General features: G+C 38.1%; 2 protein-coding genes across 5 annotated transcripts; one reads left to right on the top strand and one right to left on the bottom strand.

The window, feature by feature from the left end:
- The first annotated feature begins 248 nt into the window (after positions 1–248).
- On the top strand, positions 249–3,678 carry LOC122838382 (gastrula zinc finger protein XlCGF57.1-like). Its single transcript, XM_044128991.1, has 2 exons — positions 249–949; positions 1,960–3,678. Exon 2 carries the CDS (start codon positions 1,975–1,977, stop codon positions 3,628–3,630), a length of 1,656 nt encoding a protein of 551 aa, XP_043984926.1. The 5' UTR covers positions 249–949; positions 1,960–1,974; the 3' UTR covers positions 3,631–3,678.
- A 5,400-nt stretch (positions 3,679–9,078) lies between these two features.
- Positions 9,079–15,550, bottom strand: LOC122838566. Of its 4 annotated transcripts, none has more exons than XM_044129303.1 (9): positions 15,239–15,550; positions 13,932–14,036; positions 12,107–12,383; positions 11,357–11,380; positions 11,108–11,128; positions 10,879–10,979; positions 10,652–10,763; positions 9,917–10,250; positions 9,079–9,332 (listed from the first exon to the last, which is right to left on the bottom strand). In XM_044129303.1, exons 2-7 carry the CDS (start codon positions 14,025–14,027, stop codon positions 10,665–10,667), a joined length of 618 nt encoding a protein of 205 aa, XP_043985238.1. In that variant the 5' UTR covers positions 14,028–14,036; positions 15,239–15,550; the 3' UTR covers positions 9,079–9,332; positions 9,917–10,250; positions 10,652–10,664. The 4 variants fall into 4 exon arrangements, with proteins under 4 accessions (XP_043985238.1, XP_043985240.1, XP_043985239.1 ...); XM_044129305.1 differs by having other exon boundaries at positions 10,652–10,754; XM_044129304.1 differs by having other exon boundaries at positions 10,879–10,976.
- Positions 15,551–15,888: the final 338 nt, after the last annotated feature.

Here is a 15,888-nt window from a genome sequence, read left to right as displayed (position 1 = left end):
TGATTTGTAAAAACAATAAAAAGGGAAAAAACATGAAGTTTTATATATGCTTTATATGTTTCTGCACAAAACATTAAAATAATTTACAAGATTCCAGATAAAACACACGACTAAACAGCCACAGAGGAAAAGAAGAAATAATAAAACTCAGACTTTGTTTTTTAGTTTGTTCTGTCTTCTTGAGTTTCTTCATATTAAACAAAACATTTGCCATAGGTCAAAGGTCAACCAACCCATTACATTTATAAAATCTAATTAAATATTGTGTTAATCATTTGTGTTATGTTTGGGCAGCAAAAAATGTCATTGTATTGCTCTTATTTTAAAGATATTAATAAATGTTCCCAGAGGTCATCAAGGGTCAACCAACCTCAGATTTACAAAGTCAAGCCAATTTGGTGTCAATCAACTGCGCTACGAATATTTTAGCAGCACAACGTGATTAATATATATCAATTTTGTAAATAAGACTTCATTCTCACAAGATACCAACAACAGTGATTTTTTAAAAGACAGAATTTACAAACCTTTTTAGATGTCGTGTTTTTTCCCCCCACCAGTTGTACTACTCTCCAGAGTCCAACAGGTGGCGGTAATGCATCCACCTGCATGCTGGATGCCAGGAAGAAGAGAACGAAGGAAAAAAGGATCAATAAAAAAGTTTGTGTTCTTTTGTTCTTTATTGAGTTTGCCTTGATATTTTATCTCACTAAAAGCACTCAGCCGTTTCAGCCGACTGCTGGCAGCGCTTTCTCTCCGTTTAAAGAGCAACAACAGCCGCAGGGAGAATGATTAGCATCCGAGCTAAGTGAGAAGCTAACCCCAGGACATAAGAAGAAACCGGTTCCCCTTTAGAGAAAATGATAAAGATGAGTTCACACCGACAACACTGAACGTTCATTGGGAACTGGGTTGCGTTTTCTGTCACCAAAGAGTACAAGACAACCGGGTAAGATAACCATTTTTAAAGAACGGTGTCAGCAATTACAAGCTAATAGTTCTTCAGATGCGGCGACACGTCCGCCATATTGGGAAGGGAACCATCGGCCACCTAACCCTTAAAATGAGTAAATGAACAGATGTTTTAGCCGTTAAAACGTTTAAATGAGATAAAGCTGGAGTTCAACACATCTTCCACATCAAACTGAGTCAGTTGAGGTGATTCTGAATCCACATAAATACAGATCGCGAAAGAACCACAGCATGAACAATTAAAATATTTGACACTATTGACCGTGATATATTATTCCAACTGGAGAGTTGGGTTTGACTCTCTGGAGCAGAACCTTACTGGTTTGAGTCTTGCCTAAAGAATAGGGATTTTCTTATATCAGTAGGTAATTTCTCATCATAGGGGACGGATTCTCTTTAATATCTACATGATCCCAATGGCTCAGGTTATAACAAGTAAAGAGATTAGCTACCATAACTATGCAGATGATAGTTATGATATAATCTGATACGTAGATGATACCATAACTTTCTAACTATATTAGTTATGGTAGCTAATCTAGTAATGGGATCATCTTCATACCTGATGGAATCATAATGACTCTGATGGGTTCCGAGTCATTGCAGTGACTCGGAACCCATCAAGGCACTGAACAAATGCTTAGAACAAATCAATGCATCTATGTGTCATAATTTTCTCCAACTGAACAGAAAAAAATTTACTGTCTTTGGACCTAAAGAATCAGTGCACAGCTTCAGTTATTACAGCTGGCAATCGGGTTAGAAATTTGGGTGTAGTGATGGACTCTGAGCTGAACCTTCACATAAAGACAATTCTAAACTCCTTCCACTGGCTCCCTGTAGCTCAGAGCATAGACTTTAAAATGCTCCTTGGGATCTCTCTCCCCAGTGACATTTGCTCCTACAGATTACTTTGACTTGATCCTGTTTATATTTTGTTCATCTGATGGTAAAAAATAAATTTTTACTTGTTCTTCTTTCCGTCAGGCCGTCATCTTCATCATGTCGGCGTTTACCTGGGAGGTTGTTGATGATCACTTTCTCATTAGCAAGGAAGGGAACTACAACCCTGACAAGAAGAAACCAAACGACCCAGGGAGGAAAGAACAAGGACGACCAGAACCGAAGCCGATGACGGAGATAAAAGAGGAAGAAGACCAACAGGTAGAAGTGTTTGATGATGCAGAGCAGGTTGTTGTGAAGCAGGAGACTGACTGCTTCACGGTGAATCCTCCTCTGGAGAACACCGAACCAGATTCACAGACAACTGAGGAACATCAACCAGTCAAGGAAGAACAGGTTGAACTGAGCGTCTGTAATAAAGTGGTGAAGCAGGAGTCAGAAACCTTTACGGTTCCTCCCAGTGAGGTTCTCCTCCACAGAGAACCAGAACTTCAAATGATCCAGGCGAAGGAAGAACTGGAATCTGAAGAGGTTAAAGAGGAACAGGAGGATCTTTCCAGTAGTCCTGATGAAGACCAGAACCAGAACCAAATCATCTCTACAAACTCAGCTGAAGCCGACAATCAGCAAGAAAGCGACCACAGTGAGACGCTGCATATTTGCAAAGTCTGCAAAAAACCCTTTGAAAGTAGCAGTCATTTGGCCGAACACACAAGAAGTCACTCTGGTGAAAAACCCTTCCAGTGTCCATCCTGTGGAAAAGCTTTCACCAAACAAAACAACTTGGCCGTCCACATTAGAACCCACACAGGCGAGAAGCCGTTCTCGTGCCCCACTTGTGGAAAAGGTTTTACCCAGAAAGGTAACTTGAGCATTCACATGGCAACGCACACGGGCGAGAAACCATTCTCCTGCCCGACTTGTGGAAAGGGTTTCACTCAGAAAAGTAACCTTCACATTCACATGAGAACCCACTCGGGCGAGAAGATGTTCCCATGTGAGCTGTGTAGCAAATCCTTCAGCTTCGGTTGCCAGTTGGCTACTCATATGAGAACCCATACAGGCGAGAAACCGTTCCTCTGTGTGGCGTGTGGAAAACGCTTCTCACAGCAAAACTACTTGACTGTCCATATGAAAATCCACACAGGTGAGAGGCCTTTCTCCTGTCCCACTTGTGGAAAGAGTTTTATCAAGGAGTGGAACTTGTCCGTTCACATACGATGCCACACAGGTGAGAAGCCGTATCCTTGTGATGTTTGTGGTAAATCCTTCATCAATAAAAGTCATCTGACCAACCACATGAGGACTCATACATGTGAGAAGCCTTTCTCCTGCCTCACTTGTGGAAAGAGTTTCACCAAACAGGGTAACCTGACCGACCACATAAGGAGCCACACAGGCGAGAAGCCATATCCGTGCAAAGTGTGCGGCAAGTCGTTCGTCAACAAAAGCCATTTGACCAACCACTTGAGGACTCACACCGGGGAGAAGCCGTACGACTGCAAGCTGTGCGGTAAATCTTTCACAGACTGCAGCAGCATAGCTCAGCACATGAAGACACACACAGGGGAGAAGCCGTATCCATGTGATGTTTGTGGTAAATCATTCCGGAACAGAAATCACTTGGCTTGTCACATGAGAACCCACACAGGGGAGAAACCTTTTTCCTGTCCGATCTGCAGAAAAAGCTTTACCCAGAAAGGGAACTTGAGTATTCATGTGAAAACTCACACAGGCGAGAACACACAAGTGTGAGAAGGAGCGTTCTGCAATTTACATAATAAATCCTTTTATTCAACATGTTTATAGTTCAACTGTCGTTACCTTAGCCTTCTGAGAAAAATATTTAAATCTAAAGCTGCTTTCATACCTGATGGTCCGGTGGACTCGGTTCTGTTCAAGTAGGGAAATGAAGTTTCTCAAGAGCCATGAAAATAAATCTGTCCTTCGACTTAAAAATAATTTAAAATGTCACCAGCTTACTTCTCTGGCATCGGACTTTGACTTATTTATTGTCATGAGCTTAATAAGCACTTAGAAAAACTGGTTACATTTCAAAATAAGAGCATCAACATAAATCACACTAACAGTAGTGAATTTTGTGAGATGTTTCTAAATATTTCTACCTCACCATTACAGTAAAAACCTAAATCCGTTTAGGTTACTGAAATACTTAAAACCTGACATAAGTAGTTAAAAAATAATAAAGAAATAGAATTAAAATGATCATATTATTATTATTATTAATCTGGCCTTGAGACAGAATATAGTCCTTATCTTCTTCACCCTTTATTCTTTTTATTTGTATATAGTATTTATGTTTTCTTGTCACTTCTTCAACTATATGGGTTGTAAATAAATTGATTAATAAAATTCTCCTGACCTGTTTAGTGAAATGTTTTGCTGAATTATTTAGTGATTTTTTTTAAATTTCTCAGACTGAAGCTCCTCATCTTATTTTCTTTTCTGGAAAACGTTTAATCAACAAAAACAAACTCAAATGTTTAGATATGTTTTAATATATAATGCTAATTAAAGACTAAAGTCAAACATTCTGACTAAACCAACCAAATGTTGCTCCGTCTGGATTCCACCACTAGATGGCGACATTGTTCCTAAACTGGAATATAATCATGTCAGGGTTTCAACCCAGATGGAAAATATTCAGCTGATTAAGAAAATCCAACATTTATAGGGATATTATCATTATTCAATCAAAAATCACTGATTCATCAAACGATTAAAAATCAGAGCAGCAGCTTCTCACTTTGCTTCAGGTCAATTTAATCATCAGTTGCTACAGAATTTTATGAAGCTGTTTTTAATCAGCTATAAATATCCACAGCCTTTCAGAATCAACAGATTAATGTGTCCAGAAACTGAAAACTGAGATGAAGCAAAACTAAAAAACTGAGAACTAAATGTAACATAACGACTCCTAATTGAGAAGAAATCTGGAAATGCATAGAGAAACGTTACATTAATGCAGAAATGAATAAACAGACAGACGGCAGGAGGAAAGGTCAACACTGCCACGTAGCATCAGCAGCTTTCAAAAGGATCCTGGACATCTGGCAGCTGCTAGCCTGTTATCCTGTAAACAAAACAGTCAATCAGTTAATTAAATAGATGCTTGAAATAAAATCATGTCTTCAGCTCCAGGTTGATGTTACTGAAATATTTTGACCCGTTTTAGGAGAAAATTCACAGGAGGAGCCGCTGCTGTTTATTGAATCAATTTAACCCCAATTAGAGGATTTTATTTGACCGTAGAAGTCGAACATTTCACAGTTAACTGAGTTTAAACACTGACCTCCTGAGATCCATGGAGTCTACAGATCAACCACATGGTGATGAAGAGGAGCAGCAGGAGGAAGCAGGACACAGAAATGTGAAAACCAACGTTTCTCTCTGGGTGAAGGAGGAGAAAGAGTTTTATTCTCCAACAACAAGATCCCACTTTTCACTGGTTAAAGGGGCAGCATCATGTAAAGTTAACTTTATCAGCTTTCTATCATGTTGTAATGTTATTCTCTGGAGTGTTGCTTTAATCGCCATGGCAACCTGAGCAGAGGACCAGCTGCTAGTTTAATAAAAACTCTCACTGTTTATGTTTTAATTTGGTAACGTTTGATTGATGGGGTTCCCTCCTGCTAACAGAACGTTAGATTTTCAGTTTAAGTGTTTTAGTGAATTGTGTGACTGGACCGATACTCACTGATGGGTTCGGGTCGAGGACAGTCTGGAGCAGAAACACCAGAAACAGATTCCAGGTCAACATGTTCTGACCCGTTCAGCCGAAACGTTCAGATCTAAAATGTTTGTGGATGTTTTTACCGGTTCTGTTGAAGAGGAAACCTGGACCTCTGAGCTTTAGCTCCTCGCTGCCTGTCAGGTTCCATAAAACCAGGAGGACGGTTCCTGGTCCGGTCGAGTCACTGAGGCACACGGAGCATTTAGAGGAGAAGATGGAGGAGAGGTCACAGGGGGCCAGCTGTGACCCGTTGGTACGTCGGGACCAGAAGTTTCCCCATCGCTGGAGAACGTCACAAACGTCTGTAACGACTTCAGCCTCCGAGGAAGAGGAGCTGAAGCAGCTGAAGTCTGCCTGAAGAAACAAAGGTTTCACCAGGAAGTTAAAGACAAACTAAAGTAAAACAGAAAAAGCGCAACACAGAGTGATTGACAGCGCTAAGCCCCGCCCCCTGGCTCTGATTGGTTGTTTTAGGTAGAACTGGGAGGAGCTCAAGTTTTTTCAGATTATTCTCAGACCAAACTCACAACATGCTGACAGTTCCTACAAATATATACCAATATTTTTTAATAGTTACAAACTGAAGCTTAAATACATTTCAGAAATGTAAATTTTACAGCTAATGTTGAATTTATTTATGCATCACATTTCCAACACAAAGTGATTCAATAGTTAAACGCAAACAGGAAAAGTAAAAATACACAACAATACAAATACAAGTACAATCAAATATTAAAGTGTAAAAATGCAGTAAGAACAAACAAGCAGCTTTAAGGTGAATTATTTAACATGAACTAAACATTTTGTTCCTGGGTTGTTTAGTGATTTAGAAATATTAAAAATGTTTCTGCAGCTGTGATGTTTAAAACCAGACGGTTCCACAGAACCTCAAGATTTACATTCACAACTCAGATTAAATAATCTGTATCACTAAAGTTAGCAGCTTCCTGTCCAGACATGTTTACTCACTTCCTCTGGGTTTTCTGCCAGAACCAGAACCGGAACAACTGCAAGAACTGAAGTTAACAGGAACCGCATGTTTGGTGAGCCTAAAAAATGTAAAAAAATTAAAAAAAATCTCTGAAATCAAATTAAACCTTTAAAGGCTGAGGATCATAAAACGAATCACCTCCACAGTAACAAAATTAAAGTTAAAATATTGTCCTCAACTCATTTATTGTTTTCTTCACTCGTCTGAAGGAGATGGAGGAGATGTTTAAAAAACCATCAACAGATTCATATTTACAGATTCTGAATTTTGCATCATGAGTCACATGATCAACAACTGGATTCAGGATTCGTTTGGTTTCATCTGCAGCGCAGCAACTGAAACCAGCTGAAAAAACAGACATTATATTTCATCAAGTGTCAACATGAAAACGATCAAAACACATCAAATATGTTGGTCAATCTTCTATTTACTCTGGTTCTGAACAAACGGACCTTTTGCATCAAACAGCCTGAAGGTGAATGTTGAGATTCTGAGCTGCAGAATCTGAGACAAAACAATCAAATCTTCACACTGAGAGTTGATAAATCAAGTTTCTCTTCTCTGTTGGGAAAGAAGGACAGTCTGCTGACCAGAACCTGCTGACCAGAACCTGCAGCCAGATTCAGTTGGACTCGGTACTTTTGTTCTCGTCTCAGAAGGTTTTAATAATTTCTTACCTTTTTATTTTTCTCTGGACTGGAGGAACGTGCAGGAGGTGAAGTGCAGAGCGACATGAACAATTACAGAGTAAAATCTGCTCCACCCAAATTCCATCAAACAATCAGGAAACAGGAAAACAAGAATTACTGAGCAATTCAGGAAGAATCATGAAGCGACAGCAGCTCTGCTGGTCAGAAAGTAACAGGAAAATTATTACTTTTAATTTATTTTCTTCTCTAGACTTTCATCAAAAATATATTTGGACATTTAGTTGACACATTTTATATTTACTTTATTAATAGATTCTGTTCTTTGAGGTTTTAACTTGAGGATTTCTGTCCTTATGGAAAACGTTTGTACACCAGATGAAGGTTCATCAGCTGCATTTTCATTACAAACCTGCACAAAACTTTTGATATTCTTCTGATATAGAAAACAATTTTGGAGTTGCAGTGTTTCCATTAAATAAATGCAATTAAAATGAGTAGTAAGTAGTTAAAAATCATGACATATATCCATCTAAACATATAGATAGATATAGACAGATCTAGATAGACAGACACAGATACTAGATTCTGACAGTGGAATGAATTTTATGCTCAGTTTGACCCATCAGATGTTGTTCCTGCTGTTAAAGTGTCTTCTGACCTTAACTGCAGATTAATGACACACAGACTGATGCTTTTTAACCTTTATGGAAATTAAACATAAAAATATTCTGACTGCGTCGCACACCGGCGCCACGCCCTCTAGATGACGTCACTAGATGGCGCCATTGCTCCTTCACAGTTTCTTCCAGTGTGGATTAATGATAGCAGGGTTTCAACACACAGAGAGAAAATTAACTACAAATATCTTGATCTTAAAAGTAAATGTTTAATTGTGTAGTTTTTATTTTCTGACTTTGAGTTTTATTGCACAAGATCAATTTAAAAAATAATTTATTTTAAACAGAAATGTCAGACTTTGAAAAGTTTTCATTTTTGTGCTCATAATTCTGGGTTGTGGTTCCTTTTGCATGAATCATTTTGACATTTAAACATCCTAAATGTTGAAGTGTGTTTTTGTCTTGACAACAAATTGTTTATAGGGCTGAAGGTCAGACCAGTGAAAATGGATCCAGTGGTTTCTTCATCAATCCTCTGAAGGATGCAGTTATCCCTGCTGCATCTTTTAATAACATTTTTCCTTCCACTCAACTTTCTATGCTTACATGCAGCTCTGTGAACAACCAGCTTCTTTTGTAGCAACCTCCAGTGTATTCTCCATTCTGTCTTCAGGACGTTTGTCCAGCCCTTCCCTTGATGACGTCATGCAGGTGTTTGGAGTTAATTACCTGATCAGGTGAGACACCGTGAGTTTCTACAAGTTGACCAGTTTCTGTTTTAATCATTTGTGTCTCTAACCTCCAGAACTCTGTCACAGCCGACTGCATGAAAAGTTTAACATTTAAACAAAAAGGCGTCTTCTTTAGTACGTTATTAAAGATGAAGATTGAATCCATCATTTGAGTTCCTCTCTGTGAAACTAGAGTATTTAACTCTGATTTATCCTTTTTGTTGTTAGCTGAAGAAATAAAATTGTTCTACTAAAGCCACACGGTGCAGCTGGCAGCTTTATTAGCTCTTATAAAGATTATTACCTTGCATTATTTATCTGCAATATAATCTTTATGAGACTGAAATTAATTTATTTCCAAAAAAACAGAGAAAACACTTAAACGTCTGTTGGTCTAACAAACTTCACCTCTCCCCCAAAAAAGTTGATTCTTTTAAAAAAGAACAAGAATTAAATCAAAGTTTGAGGTTTTAAATATTTAATAGTTCCTTCATCAAAATATATAATACAGTGAAAGCAAAGGCCCATTGAATTCCCTGAATAAAAGTAAAAATATAGATAGAAAAGTACAAAGTGGAATAGAAAAACATGCTAAAATCTTAAAAATATCTCTAAACATTATATTTTATTATAAAAGACATTGCACATCATATATCTCTGTTTTCAGTTCACATCAGACTGCATGGTTTTGAAAACCTGCTTCATTCCAGTTTCCTATTGTCAGGTTCAAACACCTATTAAAGACAAATTAATTAAACACAAGAAAGACAAGAGAGTTAGATTCTTGTGCTCGCGAGGAGAACAGACAGAGATGTGCTTTCAGTTACAATCTCCTACCGCTCTGAAATCACATATGCCTGCTCCTCTCTTTTTATTGCATTTTGGATCCCTCTCACATTGGACGCTGCAACTCTCAAAGGGCGGGGAAAACAAATCATCACATAGTTGCAGCGCTAAATGACAATCACTATCTAGACACATGTTATCTACACACTAGAATATTGTTGTTTCAGGAATGGGGTTGAGCAGAACAAGTTGTATGTCTTCAAGGCGACGGCTTTATAGCTATCTAACAAACAAAGGAGAGCAGAACTTCTTGCAGGGCAATAAACTCTGCTGGGAGTTGTTGTCACTGCTATCGCTCAGGAAGGAATCAAAGTTATTCAACACACAGAAACATTACTTATACTAAGAGTAAAAGAGTAAAAGCATATAAGTAAACATTATCTAAATGTAACTACAAGGTTACATAATACAACGAATATTTGATAATACTAGTAATACAATTTACCTAACACCTATTTATTCAGCTTTTTGTTTCAGTGCATCATCAGATTAAAACTGATCAAGATAATAAATATTAAAGCTGAAGGAACTAGAAGGTCCATTGATCCGGTTCAGACCTGCATAATGCTGCAACGGAGGAAAAGACACTTCACTGCTTACTGTTCAACTCTCCAATCTCTGTAGCTTCAACTAAATATAGAAATAGTGTGCAAAGTATTTATAGTTTGATAAAAACTCCAGAAAAGTTCAAAATGGCAGCAGAAGGTAAGAAATAATTCAGGCTGGATGTGATGTCAGGAGGTCAAAGGTCACCAGACATCCAGCAGCTCGTCTGGCGTTTTGGATCTGGAACCAAAACAGAAACATTCAGTTTATTATTGACTAAATATTCAACCTAATAGTTGATCAAATCTGAAATAAACTCCCGTCTTCAGCTCCACTGTTCCAGAATCAGTTTAATGATCTTAGAGCTGCTGATGGATTCAAACCTCTAAACTATTTCACCTCAGAGACCAAGATGAAATATGAGATTAACTTTACAACTAAAAATCAGATTTCTTAAATCAGATTAAACTGATTTAAGTTAAGAAAAACAAAGTTTTCAATGTTTTTTTCCCCTCATTTATCGGAGGTGAACTGAACTAAAGCAGCCGGTCTGAACGAACAAGTTCTTCCCTCTGGAGACCAAGAACTGGTTGGAGCAACTTTAGTCCAAGAGTTTAGAAGCAAACAGGAAATAAACTTACAGGAAGTGGTGATTTAAACAACAGATCCGTTTCCAGGCGTATTGATCAGTGCAGAACCGTTTCCTGAATCAAATGAGACGCAGCTGGATCCATCAACTGAAACCTGAAGAACCTAAAGGTTCAGAGAAACAGATTCATGTTCATCTGATCCTCCACATCATGTCTGACGCTCAAACACAGAGATCTGTTATTACAAGAGAAACTCTGAGAACAACTGAAACGCTCACCTCCTGGGATTTATGACAGTTCCACATGATGATGAAGATGATGATGATGATGACAGCAGCGATGAAGCAGCCCAGAAAAATGACATGACCTCTGCCTCCTCCTGGGTGAAAGAGGAAACAGTTTTATTCTCCAACAGCAGAATTTATGTTTGTCTCTTAAAGAAAGTGGAAAATTTAAATGAGTTGATGTCTGATTCTCTCTGAAACAAAGAAGGAAAAAGAAACTTACCATCATTGTTTAGTTCAGTGTCTGAAGAGAAGAAGAGAAACATATTTTTTGTTATTTGAAAAATGTATTTTCTGATTTTATCCAGAAATGATCTGGATTATTTGAATCAAACTTCAGTTCTTCCTGAATCTGATCTAAAAACATCTCAGAGATTCACATGAAACACTTTAATAAAGGTAGAGATGCTGCTCAGATCTCTGCTAAATATGAAATTATCAGACTTCACAAGTAAAATGAGCAAATACTCACCAATGGGTTCTGGTTGAGGGCAGTCTGGAACAGAAACAGCAGGATTAGTTTAATCAGGAACAGATTAAATATAGTTCTGTTCAGTTCAGTTCAGTTCAGTTCAGTTCTGTTCAGTTCAGTTCAGTTCAGTTCAGTTCAGTTCAGTTCAGTTCAGTTCTGTTCTGTTCAGTTCAGTTCAGTTCAGTTCAGTTCAGTTCAGTTCAGTTCAGTTCTGTTCAGTTCAGTTCAGTTCAGTTCAGTTCAGTTCAGTTCAGTTCTGTTCAGTTCAGTTCAGTTCAGTTCAGTTCAGTTCAGTTCAGGCTCTGGAGCGCCACCAATGTGGTGGAAAAGGCTACTTCATTTCTTAACAGTGCATCTGAATAATATCAGAGCTCACCCAGTTCAAGCAGTGGGCTGTTTCACTAACGTAGGATTATGAAACCCAGGATAAGAGATAAAATCAGGCTTGACATAGCACCAGCCCTGTCATGATAACTAATTTTGCTGGGCGATTAAATGTCCCAGAAATGATTGGGATAAATGATAATATTGTCATTTTGAGACTATTATAGCATAAAATAGCATAACAATGCAAATACACCTTCTGAAAGATCAATAAACTAATTTCTAAATAACATGTTAAACATACAAAATACATCAAACAAACCAGGAGTAAATGAATATAACAAGAGGAGCCATCTTCATACTAAGCTCTGGGTTTCAGTGTGAAATCTAGAAACGTGTTCAAACATAAAAATGTTTGTTTCTTACCGGTCTTGTTGAAGCTGATGTCGCCATATTGACCCTCGAATAACAGCTCCTCTGAACTCGTCAGGTTGCATAAAACCATGACGACGGTTTCTGCTCCATCAGAGTTGTTGAGGCAAACAGAACATTTACGTTTTGACTCGTAAATGGACGAGAAGTCGCAGGAAGTCAACGCTGAACCATTTCGGTACCAGAAGTCTCCTCTTCCGCTGTTCTGGTCGTACACCATATCGATGGATTCAGCCTCTGAAAAAGGGCAGCTGAAGCAGCTGTAGTTCACCTGAACAACAAGAAACAACAAGTTTAAGTTAAAGACAAACAGAATTAAAGCTAAAAGCTCCTTCAGCTGTGGAACAAAAACTCAATCAGTGGCAAGATGAAAACAAACTGGAAACTGATTTTAAAAGACAAGAATCAGACCTAAGATGTTAACTAAACTTTACACCTCTTAAATTTAATGTTAGACAATTTAAAATCTTTAAATTAATCTGCTGGAAACATTAAATAAAGTTTAATAGCATTGTCATTCTGAATAAACAGATATTAAAATTCTGTTTATGCTAACATTTAAGTTTTGGCTTAAATATTAACATTTAAGCCAAAACTGCGGTTTAGTTCATTTATGCATTGGGCCGATGTTCTGACTATGTGAGCTCCCTCGTCAGATTTTCCTACCCTAGCACAGATAGATAGCCTAGTCTGTCAGTGCTACGCGTCTAAAACTGCTACCATCATGTTTACAAACAGAAAACTACAGCGGGTTGTTAATGTTAAATATATTGGATAACATTATTCGAGTGACTGAAGTGGAAGCTTAGCAGTTATGGTTAGCTTAGCATTGGAACAATTTAATTGAGTTCAATTAGGAGGTGTGTCCAAACTTTTGGTCTGTACTGTATATGATGAAGAAGAAGATCACTTCCTTCATCAGAATATCCTACCTGTTAAAATATATTTTAAATACAGAGGAGTTTGTAATAATAAAACAGTATCAAACAGGGAAACACATTTTTATTAGAATTAAATTAAACAAACAGATCACCGCAACTCTTTTTTTGTATATTAATACGTTGCATTTGATAAAGTTTGTTGACAGACTTCATCAATTGCAGCGCAGCCACTATGTGTCCACTGACTGCGCAGGTGCACCTGAAATAATAGGATGTGATTAATATACACTAATATTACACGGCTATTAAACTAAACTATTTTAAAGCATTGGGACAGGGTTATAAAGCCAGGTATAAATAAAATAAATTAATTGTGGCTTACCTTAATCATCAACAAAATAAAACAGATGAAATGAATCTTTCACAGGTAGGATGTAATGATAAGAAATGTGCCGAGTAAGCAGTACGTGACGTAGTGCATCACCACAAGGGTTGATGGGTAGCACAGATAGTCAGAACATCGTCTATAAATGCAATCAGCATTGCATCATGTTTTCAGATCCACTGGCTGATGAATTAGTTAGGATTTAACAAATTATTTCAAAGAAAATTATTTCATTCTTTTTTTTTGCTTTGTTATTTTTAATACTCTATAGTTGTGTGTTCAAGTGTTGTTAACATCTTCCAGGAACATAATTAATCAGTAATATTTTTACATTTCCTGTCACTGTAACATTGTTTAATATAAAAACATGGTGGCCGCCTGAATGAAACGTTTGGATTGACATCAGTTAACACTGATTTAGAGACCTGCACACTGAAAACCTCCAGGGAGGGAACAGCACTGTACTCTGTCTGCATACACTCAAACACAGCTGCTCCTCTGCCGGTGCTGAAGGCTGTGTGGTTCTGGAGGATCTCTGAAGGTGTGTGCTCACCTTGCTCTCCAGGTTCTGGGAGCTGCTGAGGCCTGAAACCAGAACCAAAACCACGACTAGAACCGGCAGACGGTAGAACTTTGTTTGGCACATCATGTCTGATCTCTGCAAAACAAATAAAAATACAAAGTTAAAGGTAAAACTTCAGCCGTTCAGTTGATGTCAGTAACTCTTCTGCTTTTAGACGAGGACAGAAACACCTAAATCTGATTAAGAGCCCATATATAATATATCATAAACTGATATTACACCAGCTGCAATCTGTTATGATGCAAATCGTAAGACCGGGGTTCGGATTATTAAGTGGTAAATAATAATTCAGTTATTTAATTGAATTATTATTACTTTGAATGCAGACCCTAAAGCGTTTTCCTCTTCACTTAAGAAATCCTCATGTGGGAACCTTTTAATGGTTGTTCCCTTGCTGTCTAGCTACACATTGTCAAATGTTGTGAGTACAGCAAATATAATATCAAAGTTAACTAAAATACAGTTATTAGAATTGATTGAAGCTGTGTGAATCAAATGCAGACAATAGTGCGATGTTTCGCTTAAAAAAACATAAGTTAACATGAAGAATTATATTTAATCAAGAGCGGAACGCCATCCAGAAAGCCAGACAGCTCAGAGTCAGACTCAGACTGTACTGGGATGTTGTTTCCGTGAAGGCCACGCGGTCTTTGCCCACGAGATGGCGCTAGTTTCCATTGAATTGCAACAGGAGTAATGGCACTTTTGCTCCTGAAGCAGTGGCAGCCATGATGGCTGCTCCCCGGTAGGCGAGGATTCCCCTTTGTGGTTTAACCCCGCCTACCTACTCACCACGCCTACCTACTCGTAGGTAATGAAAATTTTGATGCAGTGCCGTCCCTTCAAGGCTAACATTTATTACGGTTTCTTAACACTCTAACAAAAAGTTTTGTTAGCACCGAAGTTTATTAATCATGCAGTCAATAAACCTCGGTAGCCAGTTGTTATTTGGAGGCCATCGGTGTTTCAACGAGTTTTGCCTCCGAGTCCTAGCCATGCCCCTTCGCGACGGTGCGGAGACATTGTTATTATAAGAATAAACTAAATCACCACATATTTTGATTGCGATTTTTTAACGGAGTCTGTGGAATGAACCGATACATTTTTAATACTTATTCAACAACAAAATCTTTTTTTTTTTTTACTTAAGAACCTATTTGGACAATAAAATATTTAGAATGTGCAGCCTTGTTACCATGATCTGTATCGATTAAGAAGAGATTTTTGTTAATATTATGATCAGTGTCTAATTCAACTGGAATAAAACAGTAACTCACTGTGATAGCTGCAGAACCGGCGTCAGGATGCTGTCAGTAGTAAAGGCATCCTCGCCTGAACAATATAAGCAGGAGTATGTGACGTCAGTAAAGAAGCCCCGCCTCCCTGTGCTTCTGTCTTTCGTGTAGGGAATGTTCTGGTCGACAAAACCCAAAATGAGGCGCATAATTCGATCAACTTCCTCCATTATCTCCAGAGAAAAATACATCGTCTGTGTTGCCAACACTTAATGCGCTCTTCTAGATAAAATAAACGTTAAGTCTTCAGTTATTCCAGCAAAAATCCTGACGAGGTGATTACAATGTCCACCTCTTCTGCTGCCTGGCGGATGAATACAGACTAACTGCACACACTACCGGGTGTGTCGGTCGCTCTAACGCCGCAGGGACAACAGCTTGGTTTTAACTCACTCCTTTCTCTCAATTTCCCCTTTGTGTTTTTAACCCAAAGCTTCCACAGAGACCCATACATACCTACAAACTCCAAAATAAGATGTACGTAATCTTTTCCCTTTTCTGTGGTTTAGGAGTTTCTTGTTTTTCCCATTATCTGAACAGAACAATTTCTTCATATGGTGTACAACAACTAATGTATTAATGCTGCATGCTGTAGGACCTCACAGGTATTTTGCCCCTGGATTCCTGTGAAG

Source organism: Gambusia affinis, linkage group LG10 (genome assembly GCF_019740435.1).
Source record: "Gambusia affinis linkage group LG10, SWU_Gaff_1.0, whole genome shotgun sequence".
In the NCBI taxonomy this organism is placed as follows: domain Eukaryota; kingdom Metazoa; phylum Chordata; class Actinopteri; order Cyprinodontiformes; family Poeciliidae; genus Gambusia; species Gambusia affinis.
Note: the sequence above shows the minus strand (reverse complement) of the source record. Positions and strands in the feature narration are given on the sequence as shown.

Coding starts and splice junctions, on each gene's coding strand:
- LOC122838382 (XM_044128991.1), top strand. CDS start 1,975: ATGTCGGCGTTTACCTGGGAGGTTGTTGATGATCACTTTCTCATTAGC.
- LOC122838566 (XM_044129303.1), bottom strand. CDS start 14,027: ATGATGTGCCAAACAAAGTTCTACCGTCTGCCGGTTCTAGTCGTGGTT. Junction 10,980..11,107: donor CACTGAACTAAACAATGATG/GTAAGTTTCTTT, acceptor TCTTTCACCCAG/GAGGAGGCAGAGGTCATGTC. Junction 10,764..10,878: donor ACTGTCATAAATCCCAGGAG/GTGAGCGTTTCA, acceptor CTGAACCTTTAG/GTTCTTCAGGTTTCAGTTGA.